This window comes from Zeus faber (assembly GCF_960531495.2).
Source record: "Zeus faber genome assembly, chromosome: 15".
Classification (NCBI taxonomy): Eukaryota; Metazoa; Chordata; class Actinopteri; order Zeiformes; family Zeidae; genus Zeus; species Zeus faber.
The window spans coordinates 1,193,309-1,219,722 of NC_137194.1; the positions used below are offsets into that span (position 1 = coordinate 1,193,309).

The window sequence follows — 26,414 nt, forward strand, 5'->3', positions numbered from 1 at the left end:
GGATTTGGATCTTACAGAATGATTGCAATGGAACTACTGGATGGTCTCGGCCATTTTGTAGGATGTTCCAAATCGTATTCAAAAGCTGAATGCACAGTCAGGTCCGCTGCAAATTATTATTACTACAAATATCCCAAACTGCAAGCGACAGGAAAAGGTGGAGAGCCGGTGTATGGATTCTACTGAGTGCTGACGGAGCATCTTTCCTACCTACCGTGGTCTAAACTGTGGTTCCCAAACCGTTATGGGTCGCAAACAAATAAGCGGTGGGTCACGAGAGCTGTGATCCAAACTGGTTTCTCATTACTTTCGATGTCAATGATATGAATCTAAATGATTTTTGAGTTATTGTGACTACTTGACTTGTCACATTCCACCCTCCTCCTCCTCCTCCTCCAGCCGGCCTGGTCCGGTCCAGACCCCTGCACCGCACTGCCCCAGGCCCGGGACCCGGCTCCAGGAGTCCAGGTGGAGGAGGAGGACCTGGAGCGTCGGGCTGAGAGGGACCTCGGCCTCCAGCTCCATCAGGTCAGTCCCTCAAACGCTGGCAGACCAGTAGGGCTGCTGCAACTAATCAATCAATCAATGACATTGATTAAAAAGAATTGTTGTTGACGAAGTGGGTTATTGATTAGTTGCCTGGATACACGATGTAGGCTTGATAGCACGTAGGGGTTAGAAGTGGCTGTGGAGAGTGAAAGTCGAGTAGGAACAAAGACACCAACAGTATGCGAGAAGATTCTTTAAAATGTAAAAATATAAAATATATTTATATATAATTTAATGCAAAATATGAATGGACTATGGAATGGATGTTAGCTGTAGGTAGATGGATGGATCGATGAATACATGTTATGGCAACAATAATAATAAAAGTAAAAACAATAGAGATAGAGTAAAATGTAATGCCGGATATGCATATTTAGGTGTATTTTCCATGCAGTACGGGGAAGTAGTGAAGGAGGTTAGGTAACAGCTGTTTCCCTCCCGCTCCAGGTCCAGGAGGAGCACCACAGGGCCCTGGTCGTCCGGGACTTCCAGCTGCAGAGCCTGGGGCTTCAGGCCCGGCTGCAGCGGCGCCTCTGGGGCCAGGAGCGCAGCCTGCTGCTGCAGGAGTCCCAGCACCTGAAGCAGGCCCTCCTGCTGCTCAGCCTCAAGCTGCGCTGCTTCCTCAGGCAGTGGAGGCTGGGAACCAAGATGGCCGCCCAGGGCAGGGACGTGCTGGAGGTACCAGACGATGAACACAAGATAAAGAGAAAGTTATAGTTATATGTGTGTGTGTGTGTGTGTATAAGGATAGGTGCATGTACTTTATGTAGATGGATGGATGGATAAATAAATGGATGGATGGACACAGATAGATAGATGGACATATAGACAGATCGATAGGCGATGGATGGATAGACGGATGGATGGATGGATAGACGGATGGATGGATGGATAGACGGATGGATGGATGGATAGATACATTTACATTTACATTTAGTCATTGATCAGACGCTTTTATCCAAAGCGACTTACAATTGTCAAAGACCGACGGACGCAGCCATCAGGAGCAATTAGGGGTTAAGTGTCTTGCTCAAGGACACTACAGCATGCTAGCAGGAGGAGCCTGGGATCCAACCAGCAACCTTTAGATGACTAGACCACCAGCTCTACCTCCTGAGCTACCATCCCCTACCATCCCCATCCCCATCCCCTATTTATCCGATAGATGGATAGATAGATGGATGGATAGATGGATGGATGGATGGATGGATAGTGGATAGACAGATGAATGTATTGATATATGACAGCAACAATAATAATAAAGGTAATACAAATAGAAACATTAATAGACAATAGAAAATAGAACGTTTTTAATAAAAAAATTAAGAACAGAAAAAAGTGGATACAATTGACAAATGAATAGAAAATAATTATATTGAAAAATATGAAGAAATTCGAAATACAGTGGTACTTTGACGTAGGAGTTTGATTGGTTCCGTGACAAAGCTCGTACTTCAATCTGCTCGTATAGCAAATCAATTTTATCCATTGAAATGAATTGAAATGCCATTCATCCGTTCCAGCCCCAAAAAAACACGCAATTTTTTTTTGTTACGTGTTTTTAAATAAAAAAAATGTATTTCTAGAAAACAAATATTGTATAAAAACATAATAAAACACTATCAGCCTATCTCCTGCAAGCTGCTTCTCCGTCAACTACACCCACAGCAGATTCTCCATCTCTTCATGGACGGCGGTCCACAGCTTAGACATTAATTCAACGCCCTTGGCTGGTGTAGTAGCCTTTATCGCCTCCTTCTGCTTCAGTATGCTACATATGGTAGAAGTACTACGCTCGTACTGCCTCGCCAATTCCGTCACACGCACACCTCGCTCATGTTTTTCTATTATTTTGCACTTTAAGTCAATGACATCATCCGCTTCTTCTTCTCAGCACTTACTTTCTTAGGACCCATGGTTAGAATGGTTTTTATTGGCAAAATAACTGCACAAAACACACAAATCGCGAGCACAAAACACAAAAGAGAAGCTTCCACGCTCAGGTCACCACGTGAAGTGAAGGAGTGAGACGCGGCGGCACCTGAAGCTCGCTCCTCATGACTCACCTTTCTGCTCCAAAACCAAGACAAAACATCGACGGAACCACGGCTCCTGAGTGGGAAAACTCCAGTGCGCTCGTAACTCAAGGTACCACTGTATATACAATATAAATTCACATTCTGACAAAATTGTAAGGCAGGATCGTGGTGGAGTTTGAATGATCCTTGGATTGATTTGGTAACTTTCTACAGCTCTACAGGAGTGTGAATATGGAATATTACATTTCATATTTATGGGAAATAATAATGAGTAGCCTACAGCAGTTTGTTTGATGCTGAATATTTAATTTGTATTTGTAGCTTTTTTGTAGAGTTTTAAGGAATCCGTGGGTAGTTAGTGTGGAAAGAGGATCCTCAGGACGACCCGGTCTGTTTGGATAATAAAACTGAAACACTGCAGATGATCCACAAATTAGCTTTTTCTCTGGTTTACGGGCATTTTAAATAAATCCATTTGAAGATTAGATCAAGATTGCGATTACATAATAAATCAGTATTTCCAAGTATCACAGGAGTATTAACTAAAAAAAAAATCAAAGCTTTACAAGCTTTATTGTTTGTTTTTTTATTCATATACGACAGCCCACTGCTGCTAGATACGTCAGATACTAGGATGGTAAATGCAGAGAAATTGCATACTTCCCCGTTGTGGGACTGATAAAGGTATATATAAAATATATATATATATATATATATATATATATATATATATATATATATATATATATATATATATTAGTATATTTGTGCTATATTAATTATATTATTTTTATTGTTTATTTTGGGGTTTACTCTTCTGGTTTATTGCCTATTTTTAGGTTTATTTTTATTGTTTGTTGTTAATGTTTCATTTATTGTATATTTTAGAATTTTTGCATCTTCCAGTTAATTTTTAGTTTCGTGTATTTTTTGACGTGAGCTGCTGTGACATCGCAATTTAACATTACTCAACTTAAACAATTGCTTAGATTTCTAAAATCTCTACTTCTCATGGGTTCCCAAGTTGACATTGAGAAATTAAGAAACACGTTTCAAGTTCAGAAAACCTAAAAGAAATCACACGTTTAGGAGATAACAGTCGACAGGTAGAACGACTGAGTGACTCCAGATCTCTGATTGGTCCGTCAGGTGAACAGCCTGAAGGAGCTCTACCTCCTATTGGAGGAGGAGAAGAACATGGCAAGCCCCGCCCACCAGACGGACAAGATGGCCGTCGCCGAGGAGGAGCCGCTCAGCCCAACTATCAAGGTAAATACAGACACACACATGGATTTCAAATATAGTTTCCTTTCATCTTATTATTCGTCCAATCAGGATTTCTGAAAAGTAAAGAACACAAAAAAAAGCAAAATACAAAATGTATTTTGCTTTTTATTTTTCGCACTTGGTCCATTTTCATGACGCATTTTCCGGGTATTTTGGGTGTTCTGGGCTTCACCCTTTACATTAGAACGATGAAAAATGAGTGTAGATGTTGATAAATCAGTTAATCATAAGTTAATTCCTCAACTTTCATATGCAAGGAATTTGTCGTGGTAAAGAATGGTCCTTAAACTACCAAAAATATGCATTCAAAGGTGTCTGAAAATGTATAAATGTATAATATATATAATAAAAACATAACGGTTATATATAATATATAGAAATTGCCAAAAATATATAGAAATATAAATGACACACAAATTGTGATTCTAATCACTGGATAAATGCTTTCTATAGGTTTAAAAGGCTAAATTCTTGAGTCCACAGTGATAGGGGAATAAAAGTCTCTCTCTCTCTCTCTCTCTCTCTCTCCCCGGGTGAAGCCGGGCGCGGTGAGCAGTGCCCTGTCTGACCTGAGGGTGGCGCTGCAGGACCTGAGCGGAGAGCTGCGGCAGGAGCGACAGGGCTCCCAGGAACTGACACAGCAGTTCGCCAAGGCCAAGGCATCATGGGAAATGGAGAGGACCGAACTGAAGAGCCTCATCGCACTGGTGGGACGGATGGATGGAAGGATGGATGGAGGGATGGATGGATGGAGGGATGGATGGATGGAAGGATGGATGGAGGGATGGATGGATGGAAGGATGGATGGAGGGATGGATGGATGGATGGAAGGATGGATGGAGGGATGGATGGAGGGAAGGATGGATGGATGGATGGATGGATGATGAACGGTTGGATGGACAGACAGACAGACAGACAGACAGACCAGTAGCACTGAGCAGTACCAGTGCGAGCAGACTGACCCAGTAAACCCAGTTGACCCCGTTCAGTGTTCCTCTCTTTTCTGACGCTTCAGTGGAAAAGGCTCATGAAGCCAACCATCGTTCAGCTGACGCTGTCGTTGCCATGGTGATCACTGTTGAGAGAGAAGTGTGTGTGTGTGTGTGTGTGTGTGTGTGTGTGTGTGTGTGTGTGTGTGTGTGTGTGTGTGTGTGTGTGTGTGTGTGTGTGTGATAATATGAAGCATGATGTGTTGAATTTCTCCTTCAGGGAAACTTAAAATGTCGACACATTTAGTTTGAAATAAAATAACCTCTCATACAGGGAAGATGAAGCAACAAAACAACCTCTTCCTCTCCCCTCTTTCTCCTCCTCTTCCTCTCTCCTCTCCCCTCTTCCTCTTCCTCTCTCCTCTTCCTCTTCCTCTTCCTCTTCCTCTCTCCTCTTCCTCTTCCTCTCTCCTCTTCCTCTCTCCTCCTCCTCCTTCCAGCTGGAAAACAAAGCAGCCAAGGCCTCCAACGTTGTGTTGCCTGGCGATGTCGTCCTGGATCCTCCCGACCTGAAGGTGGCGCTGAAGAGGGAGCGCGAGGAGCACCAGCACCTCCTGGCCGAGTCCTACACCGCTGTCATGGACCTGACCAAGCAGGTCAGGGGTCGTGTGTGTGTGTGTGTGTGTGTGTGTGTGTGTGTGTGTGTGTGTGTGTGTGTGTGTGTGTGTGTGTGTGTGTGTGTGTGTGTGTGTGTGTGTGTGTGTGTGTGTGTATACACTTCATTTATTCAGATCAGTAACATGCATTCAGATGACACTTCAGTCTGCGTTCATATGCTATCAAATTATTGATCGCTATCTTCTATCAAGTGCCATAAAATAGAGATTTGACCACTTTTTAGTGCTGTCCCGATGTGTTTTATTCATGTAATGTTAATATTTTCCACATTTTCTTAGACAATCACACATCACATAAAATACTGGACACTTCAAGATAATACTTAGTTCATTTCTAAGAAATGTAAATTCAGGTATTACAGCAGCAAAACAGTGCAAGTCAAGAAAGAGATAAAGAAAAATAAATGTTCAAATGAGTACACGGTCTATACTACTATGTAGAAGTATCATCAGCAGATCGAACAGGACACGCAGGGCTCTTCAGGCTTTTTACTCTGCACATATGAGATGAAAAGGAAAAAGCATCGAGCGCCGTCTGCAGTCGCCACATTCAGTGGTTGCTGTACCCGCTGCAGACCACCAAGTGGCGCTGTGTTCTCCATTTCCAACGCCCCGAAGCGGAAGCCCCCACTCAAGCCCCCAAATCTTCACCAGGCACCACCCGCCCATCACCGTATAATGCTGTTGGAGCGTATCCAGACACAGCTCACGTCTTCTATCAAATAAATATGATAAAGATATGGAAAAATGTTGATAAATCCCTGTTTTACCCTCTGCATGTGCATCCCGCCGGTGCACTTCCTGTTTGGGGACCTGGCGCACTTCCTGTTTTGGGACCCGTGGACCAATCAGCTTCAGCTGGGAGAGAGGAACTGGAGCCGAGAGAAGATGGAGCTGCTGGAGACGTTCAGCCAGGAGAGGGAGCAGCGGGCGAGAGAGGTTCCCTCACAGCAGGTGAGAAAGGGGGGGGGGGGGCTTGTCCTGGTCTTCCTCCTCCTACTTCCCTGTACAGTCTCTACTCGTTAGTGGGAGTATGTAGGTCAAACTGCAGAGTTATTTCCACATGACAGTGGTACAAATACTTTGTTATGGAGTACTTTGTTACTGGACTGAAGTATATTTTTCAAGTAGGTATATTCAGTTTGGAGTGTTTGACTTTTGCTCCGCTGCATTTCTAACTTGTCCTTGTTCCTTTACTTGTTTTTATTTCAATCAGGATCAACACACATGGGAAAAATGTCAATATTCAATCAATGCTAATAATGATTAAGTATTATTAGTATTGATCATTTTGAACTTGTGTGTTTTTGATCAATGTCTTACTGAGCTTTTAGATTGTTTAATTGTCTGTCTGTCTGTCTCTCTGTCTGTCTGTCTGTCTGTCTGTCTGTCTGTCTCTCTGTCTGTCTGTCTGTCTCTCTGTCTGTCTGTCTGTCCGTCCAGATGGGTTCTATTAAACTGGTGGTTTAACTCCTCGGTGAATGTAACTCAGTCCTCCGGGTGTGAGACAGGTAGATAACCTGCAGGTTCATAAAGTCTCATTGTCTTTCCCTCCGTCCACAGTGTAAAGCAGAGAGGATCCCTGAGGAGCTTCACCCCGCAGCACAAACACCCAGGTCACCATTTAACATCCCATAATAACCACCATTGTCACGGTCATGCGGTTCCTTCTGTTCTGTTTCCTTTTTTAAATTAAAAGTTGGTCGTGTCCTCTCTCTCTCTGCTCAGCTCCGTTCCTCACATCCTCAACCTCCATCTTGTTCTTCTTTTAGGACGGAGTCCCCGTCCGGAGCGGAGGCGGAGCCTCAAGTCAACGGAACGGCCGAGCAGGAAGTGAAGGAGGCGTTCTTAGCCCCGCCCCCTCTCCCCATTCGCTCAGAGCCGAGTGACGGCACCAGGAAGAACTGGACCTACCTACCTGAGCAACAAGGTGTTTTGGCTTTTCCTTTTAGCCTCAGGGTTGCTCTGGAGAAGTGGCTTCAGATGGGAGCCGTCTTTGAAACGCGTGCAAATCTGACGTTCTGAGATCCTCTGTTCACCCTCGTTTGTGTTTGACATTATGGGACAAGCGTGAGCCCGGAAACGTCATAAGCGGATTCCCGAGGCGCAAAATCCGGGTTCAGAAAGTTATAATTCCACTACGGGATTTTGAGTCCACCGTGTGGATTTGCCAATGACTGCAGCGGTGGCATGGAAACGGAACCCGGAGCTGCCTTCCTCTGTGGGTCCGCCATCTTTTTTTACCGTTCTGAACTGATGAATAGATGTAATATTTATAATGCGTTCATTCCTCCATCTCCGATATTCTGTTTGGGACGGTTCTAAGACCCGGAGTGGAGTTGGATTGGTCTCGTTGTGTCATCGCCCTGTCCTCTCTGTAGGCACCTCAGGTAGCGGAAGGCTGTAAAACCTGGGACGGTCCCAGCGGACGACCGGGCTCGGAACCGGAGCCAGAGCCGGTCCAGAGGAGCTACACCGCCCCCGACCGCACGGGGATCCGGATCTACTACAGCCCCCCCGCCGCGCGCCGCATGGAGCACCAGGGGCGGAGCCAGGGCGCGTCAGCACCGCTAGCCCAGGGCGGTGCTCGGGCCTCGCCCCCGGGGTGGCCCGGCCCGGAGGTCCGACTGCGACCTCCGTCGCCGACCCCCTCGCCGTCGTCTTCGTCCCCGTACGAGCAGTGGCTCGGCTCGCTGTCGGCGCAGCACCGCGACCTGCTGGAGAGCCGGGGAGGCGGCCGCGCAGGTTCGATTTCCGCCGGCGGCGTGGCGGCGACTCCGGCGTTCCACGGCTTGGAGATCGGCGAAATCTCCGTCAACCTCAGTGACGACATGAAGGAGATGACCAACTGTGTCCGGCAGGCGATACGCTCCTCCTCCCTGGAGAGGAAGAGCAAGGAGCCAGGGAGTCAGGTACTACACGCTACACCTCATTTGATATATTTATATACAGGTACTCCTCACTTAACCAGCAAGTTATATGTATAATATTAATACAGGTACTCCTCACTAAACCACCAAGTTTTATATATACTGTATACACTATATAGTGTGTGTGTGTGTGTATATATATATATATATATATATATATATATATATATATATATATATATATATATATACACACTATACTATATACACTATACTAAATACACTATATATACTCTATACACTATATACACTATATATACAATATACACTATATACACTATATATACGATATATACTATATGCACTATGTATAGCAGCCACGCCCCCTTACCGTGAAGTAACACGGGTCCTCGCTTAACGACCTGGCTGTAGGAACTGAACTCTGTCGTTAAGTGAGGATTACCTGTATACTTTTTTTTATTACATTTTTAGTTTATATATTTTTCTATCATATGCTTTTTATTTTTGTTGCAGAGTTGATATAAAACGTTGAATGCACCAAATTTTAATTGGAAAAGAATCAACACAATTTAAAAAAAGTTCCAGATGGTTTTAAATATTGAACCAGGCTGTTGAATTTGACGCTTCAATGATTTATTTTGAGTAGAAATATGATTTTATTGATGTTTATCAGGACAGCTTTACAATTCTAGAAATACATTTAATACCTCAAGAATTCACCATTTAAATAGTGGCTTCATCTTTCTGTCTGCTTTGAGGGTTTCAAAATGGCTGTCTCACTGAGGCTTTTACTCCTCTCTTTCTACCCATCCACCCCTTCACCAGACGGTCGGCATGGCGACCAGGTCCACTCAGACCTCCATGCAGTGTGTGAGCGTGGGCCTCCAGACCGACCAGCAGTTTCCCGGTGGTGGTGGCGGCGGCCGGGGGGCGGGGCTTCACTCCAAGATGTGGTCGCCCCGCCCCTCCTCTGGCCCCGCCTCCTCGCTGGCCTCCGCCCGCTCCCGGCAGATCTCATCGTCGCTGGACAAGGTGCACGGACGCATCGAGCGGCCATGTTGCTCTCCCAAATACGGATCTCCCAAACTGCAGCGACGCGTGTCCACAGGTAGATGGAACTTTGGAGCGATATATATTATTTTTATAGAATTATACATGTAAAAATGTTTAGAAAGTCTCAAATCCAATAATATCAATTTTAGGTCTTAAAATGTCTTAAATACAATTTTGACAGGTCTTAAAAATTGATCGGATTATGAAGTTCAGGGATCCAAACAACTCGCTTTTTTGGCAGTTGTCGCTTTTTTCACCTCAATTTGGGCATTTATATATTTTTATTATTTATAACTCGTGGACTCCGGTATTAAGTTAGAAGACGCGGCTCTCTGGTTTGCTGCGTTCACGGGAACTGGGAAAATTGTAATTTCTGTGAGACCTGAGGGACGATTTTCCTTCATATCCCTTGTCCTTTTTTTTTGCCAGGATGAACGTGAAATAGGTTTTAAATTGCATTTATGATGGTCTTAAAAAATCTTAAACTGAACTTGTTGAAACCTTCAGAAACCCTGTGTTATTAAATAAGAAAACAAATACTAAATAAAAAAATATATATGAGAAAACCAAAAGGGGAAAGAATCTAAATGAGTTTAAATATTAATTATTTGAATAATATATACAAACTTTAATATATAAATGTAATAACTTAATTGAAGATAATAATACATTCAATTATTAACATCTAAATATAAACAAATAAGAATTTAAAAATGATTGCCTCCAGGCTCTACGTCCAGGCTTGAAGCGGTGTCCTCGTCCTCCAGGGAGCGCAGCCTGTGGAGCCTCCACCCACGGCCCCTGGGTGGAGCTGGGGGTCTGGGGGGCTCGGCCTGGGCCCGCTCCACCACCACCAGGGACTCCCCGGTGCTCAGCGGCCTCAATGACGGCCTGTCCAGCCTGTTCAGCGTGGTGGAGCACGGAGGCAGCATGGAGGCGCTGTGGAGGGCTGACGCTGCAGGTGGGACCACGCCTTGCAGCTTTATTGTTTATGGTTTAGTTTATTTCTATGTTTTTTAATTAAGTTTATTTTATTGTTTATAGATAGTAGGGATGCTACGGTGAGGAAAATTTCCCACCGGTTAATAAACTCATGACAACACCAGACATTTAATAACAGGGCCTGGCGGCTGAAGGGCGGTCCTGTTCTTGGGTTTTTATGTCCTCCGAGCAGGCGGCACCGCAAGTGACCTTCAATGGCCACTGGTCAAGGGCTTCATCAGAGGGGAGCCCATTGGTCGGGGGAATTCTCATGAGGCTCTCTGTTCTTCTTTGTCGTGAGGCGTTCAAAAACCCTATTCTATAATCTGAATCTTACAACTCGTCTCTTTCAATCCTTTGTCTCCTTTTTACGTTTGTGTTTTTCAAATTCATCTTGAAATAAAACAAGACGAAATTGCACACGTACATACATCTATGGAATGCAGGAAATCTGAAAACACATACATGAATGAATGTTTGGAACGCAAAAACGTAAACACATACAAAAAAAAATGTATATTTGGGATGCAAGAAGGAAATCGTATACGTAGATAAGTCTGCACGGATAAATATCCTGTACAGGTTGAAAACTTGGTTTGGGGTAACACCAATGTTACCCACTAGGGGGCGTCCAAGCTCAGCAAATGAAAAGAGCAGTTAAACACATTTATCATACTGTGATAAAGTAAGTACGTGTACATACTAACTTCATCAGTATACATCTCAAAAAGTCGAGAATGGCACCGTTCTTTGCACAATCACCTACAGAAAAATATTATAGTGGTAACACATTGATGAAGATACATTTTCAGTCCGATCTCCTTTTTAGGGAAAGAGAGTTCAGGTCATGCCAATCTCCTGGGCCAAATGGTCAGCAGTTCACTGACCCAGACGTTGGTGCTGGGTTTCCTGCTGGTCACCACAGGGCGAAGGTCCACAGACAAAGTCAGAGATGGCTGTGTCTGCTTTTTTAACATGTCTCAACTGCTAATTGGCTTGATCTTGCCGAGATCATTGTCTTCTTGTCTGTGTCAGAGGGCGTGGAACATATTCTCTCTCAAAGTCCAGACGGCCTCTCGTAACAGTTTATAGAGCTCAGCAGTGAGTTTCCGGAAGTGAAAACCTCCATTCATATTCTGAATGGAGGTTTTGATTGTTATCCATTTACATTTACATTTACATTTACATTTAGTCATTTATCAGACGCTTTTATCCAAAGCGACTTACAAGGGAGAATAACATTCAGCTACATTGCGACAGAGATTAGTGTAACAATCCATAAGGTGGTAACCATCCAAGGTGGACTCACCACGAGCTGAGATGGTGAAACGATGGTGTAAGCAATCCTGTAGAAGCAACTCGTCTGTTTGATATCAACCTTGTTTGAAGAAAAACCTGTTTTGTTCCGATGTCATGAAATATTACACGTCACTGTCGGCGAGTGAGTCACTGCTACCACTGAACTGAAACACTAAACATACACACAACACAAACTACAATAATACTACAATACATGACACAACTATTAATCAACACCATCATAATGATGAAGCTTAAATTCAAGAACAAGCGCTGAACTATCATTTGCTTGGAAGTCGTTGAAAAGGTATCATTCCCAATCGTTTTTGGGACGAGTAGTTCCTTCACTTATTGAAATGTTCATTACACAGCCTTCTACCTTTGCCTTTTTTTTTCCGTTTTCCCAATTTGTATTTTTTTGTTGCTCAGAATCAAATGTTTTATGGTGACGGTTGCTCTGGTACTTGTTTGGCTTGCTTCCAGGCTGAAGACTCTTTAGATGAAGATTCTGAAATGTCAATGGAGTCAATGAATGGGGAATTCACTTCCTGAAACGGAGCCATTCTAAAAGTGGGCGGATTATAGATTATAGTATAGCATGTAATACTATAGTATTAGTGTAGTATATAGTATATTTACAATTTTTATATTGTTTAGGTAATGTTTCGTTTTATTATGTATTGCTAATTTTGTCTTGTTTATTGTTTGTTTTGTTCGGTTATTTTATTGTTTATTGTTTATTCTTAGCTTTATAGGTTTTAGTAGTTAATTGTTTATTTATTTATTTTATTTTTAGCCTATTTCCTCTCGTTTATTTTTTGGGTTATTTTATTGTTTATATATATATATATATATATATATATATATATATATTTCTTATATTTCATCTTTATATCTTATTTTACTTGCACCGTTCAGTCAACTTTGCTGATCCCTCAGAGGATTAACAGTCTGACCAGTCTTATGTTACCTTACCCTATCCTATCTTACCCTACCCTACCCTATCCTATCCTACCCTACCCTATCCTATCTTACCCTACCCTACCCTATCCTATCCTACCCTACCCTACCCTATACTACCCTACACTACCCTACCCTATACTACTCTACCCTATCCTATCCTACTATCCCCTATCCTATCCTACCCTACCCTATCCTATCCTACTATCCCCTATCCTATCATACCCTACACTACCTTATCCTATCCTACCCTATCCTACCCTACCCTATACTACCCTACCCTACCCTATCCTACCCTATCCTACCCTACCCTATACTACCCTACCCTACCCTACCCTATCCTACCCTATCCTACCCTACCCTATACTACCCTACCCTACCCTATCCTATCCTACCCTACCCTATCCTATCCTACTATACCCTATCCTATCCTGCCCTACCCTACCCTATCCTATCCTACTATACCCTATCCTATCCTGCCCTACCCTATCCTATCCTATCCTATCCCCAGGAGCCTCCAGCCAAGGGGCCAGCCCGGCTCGCCACCCTCCCGCTGCAGGGAAGCCATCGGGGAGCGGGTCCTGCAGCTCAGACCCCGGCTCCCAGCGTTATGGGGGCCTGGTCCAGGAGTTCCTCAGGAACGTGTGTGCAGGGCGGGGCCAGGGCGTGACGGGAGGCTCTGTTCCCGGGGACCGGACTCCCGGTGGCCTTGGGGTGGTCCTTGGCCCAGCAGATGAGCCCAAGCTGGAGTGCGTGGGGGGTCCTGGGGCCCCGTTTGGGCCGGGGGGCGCCAGCGACAACGTCACCAGGATCGTCAACAAGAGGTTCATGAGAAACCCAGAGACTGGAGCTGAGGTGACACTGATACACTGATATGTATTATATATACTCATATATATATATATATATATATATATATATAATTATTATTATAAATATAATGATATATGATTATAGACATACTGTATATAGACACACAGACATACATGTATAAAGATGCACACCCACAGTTATTACCCACGCATATATACATTATACACACACATCCACATGTATATATACAGTGGGGCAAAAAAGTATTTAGTCAGCCACCAATTGTGCAAGTTCTCCCACTTAAAAAGATGAGAGAGGCCTGTTATTTTCATCATAGGTTCACCTCAACTATGAGAGACAAAATGAGGAAAAAAAAATCCAGAAAATCACATTGTCTGATTTTTAAAAGAATTTATTTGCAAATTATGGTGGGAAATAAGTATTTGGTCAATAACAAAAGTTCATCTCAATACTTTGTTATATACCCTTTGTTTGCAATGACAGAGGTCAAACGTTTTCTGTAAATCTTCACAAGGTTTTCACACACTGTTGCTGGTATTTTGGCCCATTCCTCCATGCAGATCTCCTCTAGAGCAGTGATGTTTTGGGGCTGTCGCTGGGCAACACGGACTTTCAACTCCCTCCAAAGATTTTCTATGGGGTTGAGATCTGGAGACTGGCTAGGCCACTCCAGGACCTTGAAATGCTTCTTACGAAGCCACTCCTTCGTTGCCCAGGCGGTGTGTTTGGGATCATTGTCATGCTGAAAGACCCAGCCACGTTTCATCTTCAATGCCCTTGCTGATGGAAGGAGGTTTTCACTCAAAATCTCACGATACATGGCCCCATTCATTCTTTCCTTTACACGGATCAGTCGTCCTGGTCCCTTTGCAGAAAAACAGCCCCAAAGCGTGAAGTTTCCACCCCCATGCTTCACAGTAGGTATGGTGTTCTTTGGATGCAACTCAGCTTTCTTTCTCCTCCAAACACGACAAGTTGAGTTTTTACCAAAAAGTTCTATTTTGGTTTCATCTGACCATATGACATTCTCCCAATCCTCTTCTGGATCATCCAAATGCTCTCTAGCAAACTTCAGACGGGCCTGGACATGTACTGGCTTAAGCAGGGGGACACGTCTGGCACTGCAGGATTTGAGTCCCTGGCGGCGTAGTGTGTTACTGATGGTAGCCTTTGTTACTTTGGTCCCAGCTCTCTGCAGGTCATTCACTAGGTCCCCCCGTGTGGTTCTGGGATGTTTTCTCACCGTTCTTGTGATCATTTTGACCCCACGGGGTGAGATCTTGCGTGGAGCCCCAGATCGAGGGAGATTATCAGTGGTCTTGTATGTCTTCCATTTTCTAATAACTGCTCCCACAGTTGATTTCTTCACAACAAGCTGCTTACCTATTGCAGATTCAGTCTTCCCAGCCTGGTGCAGGTCTACAATTTTGTTTCTGGTGTCCTTTGACAGCTCTTTGGTCTTGGCCATAGTGGAGTTTGGAGTGTGACTGTTTGAGGTTGTGGACAGGTGTCTTTTATACTGATAAGGAGTTCAGTGGTGGGTACCATTAATACAGGTAACGAGTGGAGGACAGAGGAGCCTCTTAAAGAAAAAGTTACAGGTCTGTGAAAGCCAGAAATCTTGCTTGTTTGTAGGTGACCAAATACTTATTTTACCGAGGAATTTACCAATTAATTCATTAAAATCCTACAATGTGATTTCCTGGATTCCTTCCCCCCATTCTGTCTCTCATAGTCGAAGTGAACTAAGTGAGTCGAAGTGAATCTAAATATATTCTAAATATTATATAAACATTAAAAAGTCGAGGCTACTTCCACCAGCATTTACAGGGAAAAAAGTTACTCAACAAGTTCAGTCTATATTGTAGAAATACACACATATAGATACACAGTTATACTCACACATATAGACATATACATATACTCACATATACACACACACATACTTTATACACACATAATATAAAACACATAGAAATACAACACACACACATTCACAGATTTGATTATTATTATTATTATCATTATTATTGTTGTTGTTTTTATTATTTATTATATTTCTGATTTTTTTTGAGTTAATAGTTTTTTTTATAAATGTCACTATTTTGGACCTGTTTCCCACATGTTAACAGGCTCCTCCCCTTTTACCAGGACGCATCATGTGACTGTGCGGCTCAGTCCCTCACTTCGTGCTTCGCTCGCCCGTCCAGAGCCGCCGCCCGCCACTGCAAACACCGCCCCCTGGAGGCAGCAGCAGGAAGTGAGGAGCGGGCGGAGTCCTGCACCGACTGACACACGCACACACACACACACTTCGCAAAGCTGATATTGGACACTACTGCCATGAACACACTTTGTACTGCCCCACACACAAACAGATAGATGCACACACACACACACTAACATGCACTCCAGAAAACTGCCACAAACACACACGTGCACAATGCTAGAACAGTGTACATACTGCCACACACACACACTGGACCTCAGCTGGAATGTACCATTACACAGCCACGGGGGAGGCTCCCAGGCTCTCCCGCTCCACCAGCAGGACTATGTTGTACGTTTACACGGGACCCAACTTTACGGGACCCCCCCCCCCCCCCCCCCGGAAGGAAACGGGAGCGGAAGCCGACAGGCATCAGGCGTCAGCGCCACCCTGAGGGCGGAGACGCTACTTCCACCACTTGTTTTTTCCCTCCCATCGTTTCTCTGGTTTCCGGGAGTATTTTAATTAAATGTTATTGTATTTTATTTCCTGGAAGAGACGTAAGTTTGCTCCTTCGTTGAGTTCGCATTTTGGATTTTCGTTGTGAAAATATCAATGGATTGTAGCTAGTGGATAATGCAAATGAGGGGGACAGGAAGGAAGGGGTGTTGGAGCGAGACTCCACCCATTTCTGGTCGTACATAACTCAAAGCCCTTTTAAAGTTTCGGGAACTAAACTAATTATTTTGCCACCGAGGGGGGGTTCAAGCTGTGGGAAATTAAATTATTTGTTTTTTGAGTTTTGTTTTTGTGTTACATTTGGATATACAGACACAGTATCTATCTATATATATATCTATGTATATATAGATATATATATATGATTTTCTAGTGGTCGTGGTGCTGCCAGGCAGATTTCCAGAAACACCAAGAGCAGTGGGTTCTCAACGGGTGGCTCCCGATCCAAAACCAGTCCCCCCCTCCACGTCCTGTTTCCAGTGGTCCCTCGACAGCGGTGGAAGGCGGTGGAAGGCTCGGCTCTTTTTTTTCTGTGATCTGTTCTGGACGAGTCACTCGGTTGAAACGATAACAATGAAACAGTCGTTCACCTTTTCCGACTCGTTGGGTTTTTATTGCGGTGGGGTGCGGAGTTGGAATGAGTCACATTGGACCATAGACAGGGAAGGACTTCGGGAAACTTTCTGTTGTTGTTTTTTAAACCTGGTGAGAACACGGCTCTCGGGTATTTTGAGGAGTATTTTTACTTGTGTCAAGAGTCAGGACACTCGGCTCCAGGCCAGCGGAGTTGTTCCCTTCCTCTTCCGTCCGTCCTCCCTCCCAAGCCGTTTTGCGTTTTCCCCGCCGCTCCTCTACCTCCACCCAACGACTCCGCCCATTCCATCCACCCTTGGGATTTGTCGCAGGAAATGCTTTTCTGCGTCGCCGTTTTGACGCCAGTGGAACTGTGGACGCCGGGAAGGTCGACCTCAGTGCCTTTTCTCCTCCACGATGTCACGGTTTCTTCCTTTTTCCCTCGACAACAAACACGATTCCGCGGCCGTAATGAGTCGACGCGACGCACGTTCTTGACCAAAAGGTTCATTTGTCAACGTGGATTTAGATGGAACTCATTGATCCCTCCAAGTTATTCAGCATCAACTGCCTGGCTCCATAGCTACAACCACCTCCGTCACCATAATTCAAGGATGTTTAAGAATGTCGCATGGGGGACATTTGGTCTGTTTCTAAAACCTGTTGTACTGGAAAAAACAAGCTGACATATTATGGGATGCAAACCTCAGATGCAGCTCATCCAACGGCCACGAGAGGGGATGATCCAACCGCCGGTTGCCGTGCGGATTTTGCGTCAAGCCGGTTTTACATCCCGTCAGTTGTAGAAAGAGGAAGAAAGAGGCTCGAGATGCATCACGTCGTTCTGTTGCCAAAATGTGACCGCGCCCCTTTCCTCAACCCCCTCCTTGGGGAGGCCCCGCCCCTTACCTCACCGCCTCCTTGGGAGGCCCCGCCCCTTTCCTCAACCCCCTCCTTGGGGAGGTCCCACCCCTTTCCCCACCGCCTCCTTAGGGAGACCACGCCCCTTTCCTCACCACCTCCTTGGTGTAGTTCCAACACGGTGTTGAGTTTGATAAATGAAACAAGTGATGCTGGTCGGGGAAGCAGGCCAGCAGGGCACAACTGTTTTGCAGACGCCATTTTGAATAATCATCAGGTTGGATATTTATACCATTTACAAATGGTATAAATACCACAAATTCCAAAAACAGCTTTGCTGTTGAGAGCTGCATCATGAATTCTACACCACATAGTACATACCACATAGTACATGCCACATACTACATACCACATACCACATACTACATACCACATGCCACATACTACATACTACATGCCACATACTACATACCACATACTACATACCACATACTAAATACCACATACTACGTACCACATACTACATATTACATACCATAATACCTACTACGTACCATATCCAACATCCTACAGATCAGCCTCAGAATGCGTTGACAATGCGAATCCCTTCTGGCTCCGCCTCCTTGTCCTTCCCACCTGTCCACTCAGGTGCTTCCCCTTAGTGCTGCCCCCTCAGGTTCCAAGTGGTATTTCATACTTGTCAGAAATTTAAAATGTTTTACAGTTTGTGCGGCACAAAATGACCAGATGAGGTTTTTCAACCCATTGTTGTTCGGACGAAAGAAGGCGTGGCCCTGTGTCGTCGGCGGGTGTTTCTAACTGTTGTGTGATTCCATGTTGAATTCCACGATGTCTTAGCAACATGTACATGTACTGTAGCTCAACACCTCCAGAGCGCCTGTATATTCGCTTTCTGACACAGTAGGCTCCCATGTAGTTATAGTTGTAATAATAATAATAATAATAATAATAATGATACTGCTTGAGCTCAACTCTTAATTACAGGAGAATGCCATTGATGAAAAACAATAAAATAAAAAAAAACGTGGAATGACTTGTCCCATCGTGAGGATACGATCACTTCCTTGTATTGTAAGGAAACCAAGGATGATATTTGTACTTTGCATTATCTCTGTATGCGAAACGCTGAATGTGGCCGGGGCCCAGGCAGGGGGCCGAACAGGGGTCCCAGCAGGGGGCCCAGCAGATCCCAGCAGGGGGCCCAGCCAGCATATGAGGCTGTGGCTCCGCAGGACACGCTCCAACCTTCGCTCTGTACATAGATGCATTTTAAAACATGGTAGAAAGTTCTGCAGCAAAATGAGTTGAATTCAATTTGAACCCAGTGAGTTCTTAAATGTTTGGTGGGGGGGGCTCAAAGGTTAAAGTTTAAAATTTAAATTTTTAGATTTTTTTTCAGGCACAGCTGTTCCAACGCCTCCTGTTTGTCATAGAATTCACAAATAAATCTTTGTTGAGAATAAAAAAATGTGTATTTTGTTGGTTATTTCACTCATGACACTTAACTGTTACCTGTCTGTCTGTAAGTTACTCTGTCTGTCTGTATATTACTCTGTCTGTCTGTTAGTCTGTCCATACACAGGGGAAGCGAGATAAGTTCTGGTTCATGATAGTAAAATACATCCCATGATGCACTTGGACACATCCTCAGTGATAGTGCCTGGGATCATAGGGTGTTTGGGGTCTTTCAACTTCAGACACCCTCCCCCAGGCGACCCGACCGGGAGTGATCAGTTCCCGGCCTCTGTCCAAGACGCATTCATCCACGGCTTGTCCCTTCTGATCCACAGCTTTCTCCGCTGCCTCTGAAGCTCTACCCATGGCCTTTCTTTTGCACACACCAGTGATGCCCAGGAGGCTGGAGGCTTTGCACAAGGACTTGCTCGCAGAGCCCCTGCCTCCCACCTCCATGGGCAAACACTTTGCACGCCACCCCTTTCTGCAGCACCTTTCCACCGGCTCTGCATATTTCTCCCTCTTCCTTTTTGTTGGCCTCTTCCATTCGCTCCTCCCACTGTGAGCTCCAACATGACCACTTGTTTGGATGTTTCCGAGAACAGCACAATGTCCGGGCGAAGGGTGGTCTCTACGATGGCTTCGGGGAATTTGAGTTGGGTTTCCAGGTCCAACCTCATTTGCCAGTCGCCAGCTGACCCAAGAAGACCTGCCTGAGCTTTTGGCCGCGGGTTTGGATGTTGTCCCGCTCTCACAAAGGCGATTTCTCGTCTTGATGGTGGGAGACGCTTGCTCTGGTCGATGGCGCTACAGATGGACTCAGCGATTGCCTTCAGCACCCGGTCATGTCGCCAGCGGCAAGGGACATGATGGTGAGTCTACCTTGCCCCAACAGAAGAGGTTAGACGGGCTGGGCAGAACATCGTCCACGTATTGAACGAAGAACTTGATGCGGAAGGGTTCAGCCTTCCACAACTCAGATCATGTGACCTTGCGATCCACTGCCTGTTCCCACCTTATCCATGCACCCTGCTGCCTCATTCCCACCATCTGGCTCGCACGCAGCTCCTCGACCCCAGCTCTCACTTCTTTCTGGACCAAGTCCCGCCTCTCTTTCCCCTTTGCCTTAATGTAGTTGGTGGTCGGTATGCTGCCCAGTCCTGCTCTGCCAACAGCCACAGATCCCACCAGCGCATTGTAGTGTAGACGTGATTCCACCTGGTCCAGTGTGGCACGGTGGTGCAGTGCAGTGCATTGCACTGCTGCCTCACAGCAAGAAGGTCCTGGGTTCAATTCCCACCTGGGGCGCTGTTGGCACCGTGCTCTGGTGGGTTATCTCCCAAACAGGAGCCTTTCTGTGTGGAGTTTGCATGTTCTCCCCGTGTTCACATGGGGTTTCCTCCACCTCACGTCAGTAAGGACCCCCCTCAAAAACATGCACCCATCATGGTCTGACCAGCGATGGACACTTATCACCTGGTCCCCGGGCGCGTCCACGTACGCTGCCCACTGCTCCTGGCTGTGCCCCCGGAGGAAGGACAAGCCAGGATGGTTCAATGCAGAGGAGCCATTTCACCGGCCACCATGTGTGTGTGTGTGTGTGTGTGTGTGTGTGTGTGTGTGTGTGTGTGTGTGTGTGTGTGTGTGTGTGTGTGTGTGTGTGTGTTGTGTGACAAATAAAGATTCCTTCCTTTCCTTTCCACTGCTTCCTGTGCTCGCCACTTCCTTCCAGTCCTCACCTCAATGCCTGCCTGGGAGACTTTTAGATCCCTGGACTCCCTATATTGCAACACCTCCATTGCTCTGGCAACCTTGAACTCCTCACTCGGACTGGGAGTGTCGCTTTATTACTGTAGCCATACAGGGCATGCTGCTCAGGCTTCTTGGCAATCCCAACCACCTACGGAGGTGACGGCTAATCCTCCTCTCGAACCCCTCGACTGTTGACAGTGGGAATTTATACACCAGCAGAGGCCACAGTATCCTGGGTAGGATGCCATGCTGGTATATCCAGGCTTTGAATTCCCCCGGTAGTCCTGATCTGTCAACAGTTTTCAGCCATCCCTCTAGTTCAGGCCTGGCCAACCCGCGGCTCGCGAGCCTCATGCGGCTCTTTGGCTGGTTTCATGCGGCTCTTAAGGGGCTTTCACATGACAAGCGTCAAATACGCAGAAAAAAAAAGCGCAGCCATTCCTTCCCTATTATGATTATAAAATCGCTATGATGTCCACCGCGGATCACTTCCTCATTTACTCAAAGCGGACAGCAGCAGGAGTCATGTCCCATTAACGCCTGTTTTATTAGTCCTAATGCCGCGTTTACACCAAAAGCGCCGGGGCGGCGCGCCTCCATACAAAGTCAACGTATAGACGCGTTCCAGTCGCCTGGAACGCGTCTAACGCGGCATTAAGACTAATAAATCACCAAATAAGATTCAAAAAGCTTTGGAAGTTTATTTTCAACACTATTGACATGGTTAGTAGTCAACATATAAGATGGATCGGCCGGTGAATTGCGTTGCGTATCGAACATCTCCGATGGAGAACTGTGAAGGCTGGAGGGTGTGTGTGTGTGTGTGTGTGTGTGTGTGTGTGTGTGTGTGTGTGTGTGTGTGTGTGTGTGTGTGTGTGTGTGTGTGTGTGTCGCGACTCGCGACTCGCGAGCGACACGCGAGCTGCAGCCAGTGTTGCCAGATTGGGCCAATCTGGCAACACTGATTTCTACGGTCGCGAGCGGACCGTGAGATCATTTCAGTAGTAAACAAGGTGTCAAGTTCGCTCTCATAATGGCAGGGAGAAAAAGCACAGCAAAACGAAAATATGAAGATGAACACAGGACGTTTTTGACAGAGTGGGAGAGTTTATATTTTTTTGTTGAACGTAATGGCAAGCCATTCTGCCTTATATGTCAGGCGTCATTAGCGCATTTCAAAACTTCAAATCTTCAGCGCCACTTCAGCTCACTCCATGCTAACATCGACCAGGAATTTCCAAAAGGGACTGAACTTCGCAAGCACAAGTTGGTCACTTTGAAAAGTCAGGCAGAAAAGCAGATACAGTTTTTCCAAAAATTTACGAAGCACTCAGAGACCGTAACGCTTGCATCATATCAACTGGCTTGGAACATTGCAAAGGCTAAAAAGCCATACAATGAAGGGGACTTCGTTAAAAAATGCCTCAGTGACGCTGTTGAAATCATGTCTCCTGAAGACCACAAACTAAAACGAAGTGTATCAGACATCCAACTGTCCCGCAGCACTGTTGAACGCAGAATATCGGACATTAACACGGCTATTGAATCACAGTTGCACTCTGACCTTCAAGCATGTGACTATTTTAGTGTCGCATTGGATGAGAGTTGTGACATACAAGACAAGCCTCAGTTGGCAATATTTGTACGGTCTGTGTCAAACGATTGTGTGATCAAAGAAGAACTCCTTGATATTGTGCCATTAAAAGACAGAACCCGTGGCATAGATGTGAAAGAAACAATGATGGCTGCATTTACGAAAGCAAATCTGCCCATACAGAAACTAACTGCAATAGCCACGGATGGAGCGCCAGCCATGATCGGATCTGTGAACGGGCTTGTGGGGCTGTGCAAAGCTGACCAAACATTTCCCGAGTTTTGGAATTTCCACTGCATCATCCGCAGGGAGCAACTCGTGTCTAAATCATTGAATTTAGACAACGTCATGAAGCCTGTGATGGAAATCGTCAACTACATCCGCACACATGCGCTTAACCACAGGCAATTCAGGAATCTTATCGCTGAGCTGGACCAAGGGCTTCCAGGTGACCTGCCGCTGCACTGCACTGTGAGGTGGCTGTCAAAAGGCAAGGTAGTCTCTCGCTTCTTTGAGCTTTTGGATGCCGTGAAACTGTTCATGGAAGAGAAGGACAAGGACTATCCCCAGCTCTCGGACCTCGAGTGGATTATGGATCTGGCCTTTTTGGTCGACTTGCTGTGTCACTTGGACAGACTGAACCTGACCCTGCAGGGTAAGTTAAAAATGCTGCCTGACCTGGTGCAAAGTGTGTTTGCGTTTGTCAACAAACTGAAGCTGTTCAAGACGCATATTCAAAAGGGAGATTTAACGCATTTTCCCACTCTGCTAAAAGCCAGCGGGCAAGTCACCAGCACCGCCCTGAAAAAGAAAAGAGACAGATATGCAACACTGGTTGAAAACCTGCACGAAAGCTTTGTGACCCGGTTCCGTGATCTACAACTGAAAAGGCCACAGATTACATTCCTCGTCGACCCATTTAATGCGGATACGGACTGTTTGAAAGCCTCGCTCGTCACAGATGAGGCTACGGCTGAGTTGGAGATGATCGATTTTTGTGAGGAGGACCGACTGAAAGCTGCTTTAAGGGAAGGGACCATTGAGTTCTGGAAAAGTGTGCCAATGGAAAAATACCCCAATGTCAAACGGGCTGCGCTTAAGATACTGTCAATGTTTGGGTCAACATACGTCTGCGAGTCTGTGTTTTCTACCCTAAAACACGTGAAATCAAAGCATCGATCTGTTCTGACTGACACCCATGTGAAAGAATTGCTTCGAGTGGCAACAACGGAATTCAAGCCACATTTGAAGAGGATTGTTCAAGACAAGGAATGCCAGAAGTCCCACTAAGCAACATGCATAATAAGAGAAAAACGCTATTGTTAAATATTAATATAAATATAATAATGGTTGAACTGAGAGTTTGTGTGTGAGACAGTGCACACAATGTTAATTGTTGAAAATATTTCTGTCATTATCATGTTGGTGTGTGACATTTACAATAAATCTGGCTGAGCAGAGGTCTGTGTGTGTGTGTGTGAGGAAGGGATGGGGTGATGTTCATGTGTGCCCATGTGTATGATGTGGCTCTTTGCAGTAATACAGTAAAAAAAGTGGCTCTTAGTCTCTGACTGGTTGGCCACCCCTGGTATATTATATAAAACAAAATCTATGGGTCATTATTACGACACATAGGTTTTGTTTTAAGTTTGTATGTGCATTATGAATGTATTGTTTGAAAAGTGTGGATGTGAGAAGATTTTGAAATATTCTACTATATCATATCCATACATACAAAGAAATACAGCTCAGTTCGATGGCTGCTGCATTCAACTGACCTTGGAAATTGCAAACAACATCATTATCACGATATCAAATATCTGTTTTTGGATTGATCAGAATTGAGACGTTAATTGGTTATACCGTGCGTGATTACTCTGTATGTGCTTGAGAGACCCTCAACACCTGCACTTTCCAATTTTATAATGGAAAGCGTGAACTCCTGGTGCAAAGTGAAGGAAATCTGTCAGAAAATGAACACCCATGCTTCACTCTGCTGTGCAAATTAATTCTTATTTTAAAAAATCGACAATTGATTGATAAGATATTAAAGGGGACCTTTTATGCAAAACACACATTTTCGGTCCTGTGCACATACCTTTGGGTCTCTGTTGGGACTGCTAACACACAAACTGGGAATAAGAAAACCCAGTCAGTTTTTTGTGAGCCGTCTATTTCAGAAAACATGCGATAAATCAAAGAAGCTAAGAGCTAATCATGGCAAGTGCTCTGTTGGAAGGGTTAGGGTTGTGGTGACCAGCACAAATCTTTTAAAAGAAAAGGGAATTAATACCAACTGTCCATGACAAAACTGCAGAGGAGGGAAACGTAAGTGATTGCTGTGTGTTTCTTACTGTGTCTGTGTGTGTGTGTGTGTGTGTGTAGGTGTGTATGTACGTGTGTGTGTGTGTATGTGTGTGTGTGTGTGTGTGTTTGTTTGTGTGTGTGTGTGTGTGTAGGTGTGTATGTACGTGTGTGTGTGTGTAGGTGTGTATGTACGTGTGTGTGTGTGTGTATGTGTGTGTGTGTGTGTGTGTTTGTTTGTGTGTGTGTGTGTGTGTGTAGGTGTGTATGTGTGTGTGTGTGTGTGTAGGTGTGTATGTACGTGTGTGTGTGTGTGTGTCTGTGTGTGTGTCTGTGTGTCTGTGTGTATGTGTGTGTGTGTGTGTATGTGTGTATGTGTGTGTGTGTATGTGTGTGTGTGTGTGTATGTGTGTATGTGTGTGTGTGTCTGTGTGTCTCCACGGTGCGGTAGGTTGACTGTACTGAAGGCTTTGGCACGTCATCCGTTCTGTGTTTCTCCGAACAAAACTGTGGATGTATTTATTTTATTTTCCATTTTTTCTGTAATTGAATGAAACAGAAAAGCCCAGAGGCGCCTGGTATCCTGCGGGGCACCAAGTTCCACACTGCTACGGACACCACTGTGAAATTTGGAACGAACTTTGAAATGATGTCTTGTAGATCCAATATGATGAATATTATTCAACTGGATTGATTATTTCTCACCTGAAATTTGTTCAGAAACAGATTTTGGTAGACTGATGAGATGAAATACGCGAAAGTCACAGAGTTCATTCAACAGAACCCGGATGCCATGCTCAAACCCCATCGGCTCACAGAACTAGGGGCCTCGGGAGGGTGGCTCATAGGAATAGGAATGGCTCGAATGCATCATTTGAGTGGTATTTTCAGCAAAAATCTTTCAAAACATGTTTTGGGTCGACCACAGACAATATATGAACTTGGTGTGATGAGGTGAAGAGTGAAACACAACACAGACGTCAAAACAATAATAACACTTTAAATGCAGGTATGTTAGCTGCTGTTCATTTCAACCAGTGAACAAAGACATTCATCTTGTCGCTGTGTTTTACACAAAACACATCAATCAACTGGAAAACAACAGGATTCAGAGCTGAACCTATTTCTTAACCTCAATTCAAATGGAAATTTAAGAGGTCCAAACTGTCACCCCATCAGCTTCAACAACCAGATCACCTTGGTCGGTGATGGTCAGGCGCATTCTCTGGCAAGTAGTGGGACTGTGAGTACCAGTGGACCAAAGTTTAACCTTTTCTTTGGTGTACATCACCAGGTCGGAGTCCTCCTGAAGAAGAATTCTGAATGCCTCACTACCGGCCGTGTCACTTGGCCAGATAAGAGATGTAACAACCGGTTGAATGACAAAGTTGCCGTCGTCCTACGATTGGTTTGAACAGAAACATTCAACTGGTTAGCTCTATGACGCACACATTGTGTTCTAGCTTAATATTTAATTCAAAGTACCTTTTAAGTTTGGGAGAAGCAATGTTTGATTTGGCTCACCTTGAAGAGGGCTTCATACTTGTCATTAAGGCTGAGGATGGAGTTTCCTCGATAAAGCTCCTGATTGGTGCTGATAGAGTCCTTACCCATGATGCTGAGGATG

General features: G+C 44.9%; 1 protein-coding gene across 1 annotated transcript in view; it reads left to right on the top strand.

Annotated features, from left to right (window-relative positions):
- mtcl2 (microtubule crosslinking factor 2) overlaps window positions 1–19,094 on the top strand; it is a 101,968-nt gene extending 82,874 nt beyond the window's left edge. The window contains exons 12-24 of the mRNA XM_080014475.1: window positions 400–528; window positions 997–1,227; window positions 3,738–3,857; window positions 4,415–4,582; window positions 5,305–5,460; window positions 6,334–6,435; window positions 7,045–7,097; window positions 7,254–7,440; window positions 7,863–8,393; window positions 9,198–9,480; window positions 10,153–10,386; window positions 13,177–13,520; window positions 15,651–19,094. Coding sequence (XP_079870601.1) covers window positions 400–528; window positions 997–1,227; window positions 3,738–3,857; window positions 4,415–4,582; window positions 5,305–5,460; window positions 6,334–6,435; window positions 7,045–7,097; window positions 7,254–7,440; window positions 7,863–8,393; window positions 9,198–9,480; window positions 10,153–10,386; window positions 13,177–13,520; window positions 15,651–15,791 — 2,679 coding nt within the window. The 3' untranslated portion in view covers window positions 15,792–19,094. The remainder of the gene's footprint in view (window positions 1–399; window positions 529–996; window positions 1,228–3,737; window positions 3,858–4,414; window positions 4,583–5,304; window positions 5,461–6,333; window positions 6,436–7,044; window positions 7,098–7,253; window positions 7,441–7,862; window positions 8,394–9,197; window positions 9,481–10,152; window positions 10,387–13,176; window positions 13,521–15,650) is intronic.
- Window positions 19,095–26,414: the final 7,320 nt, after the last annotated feature.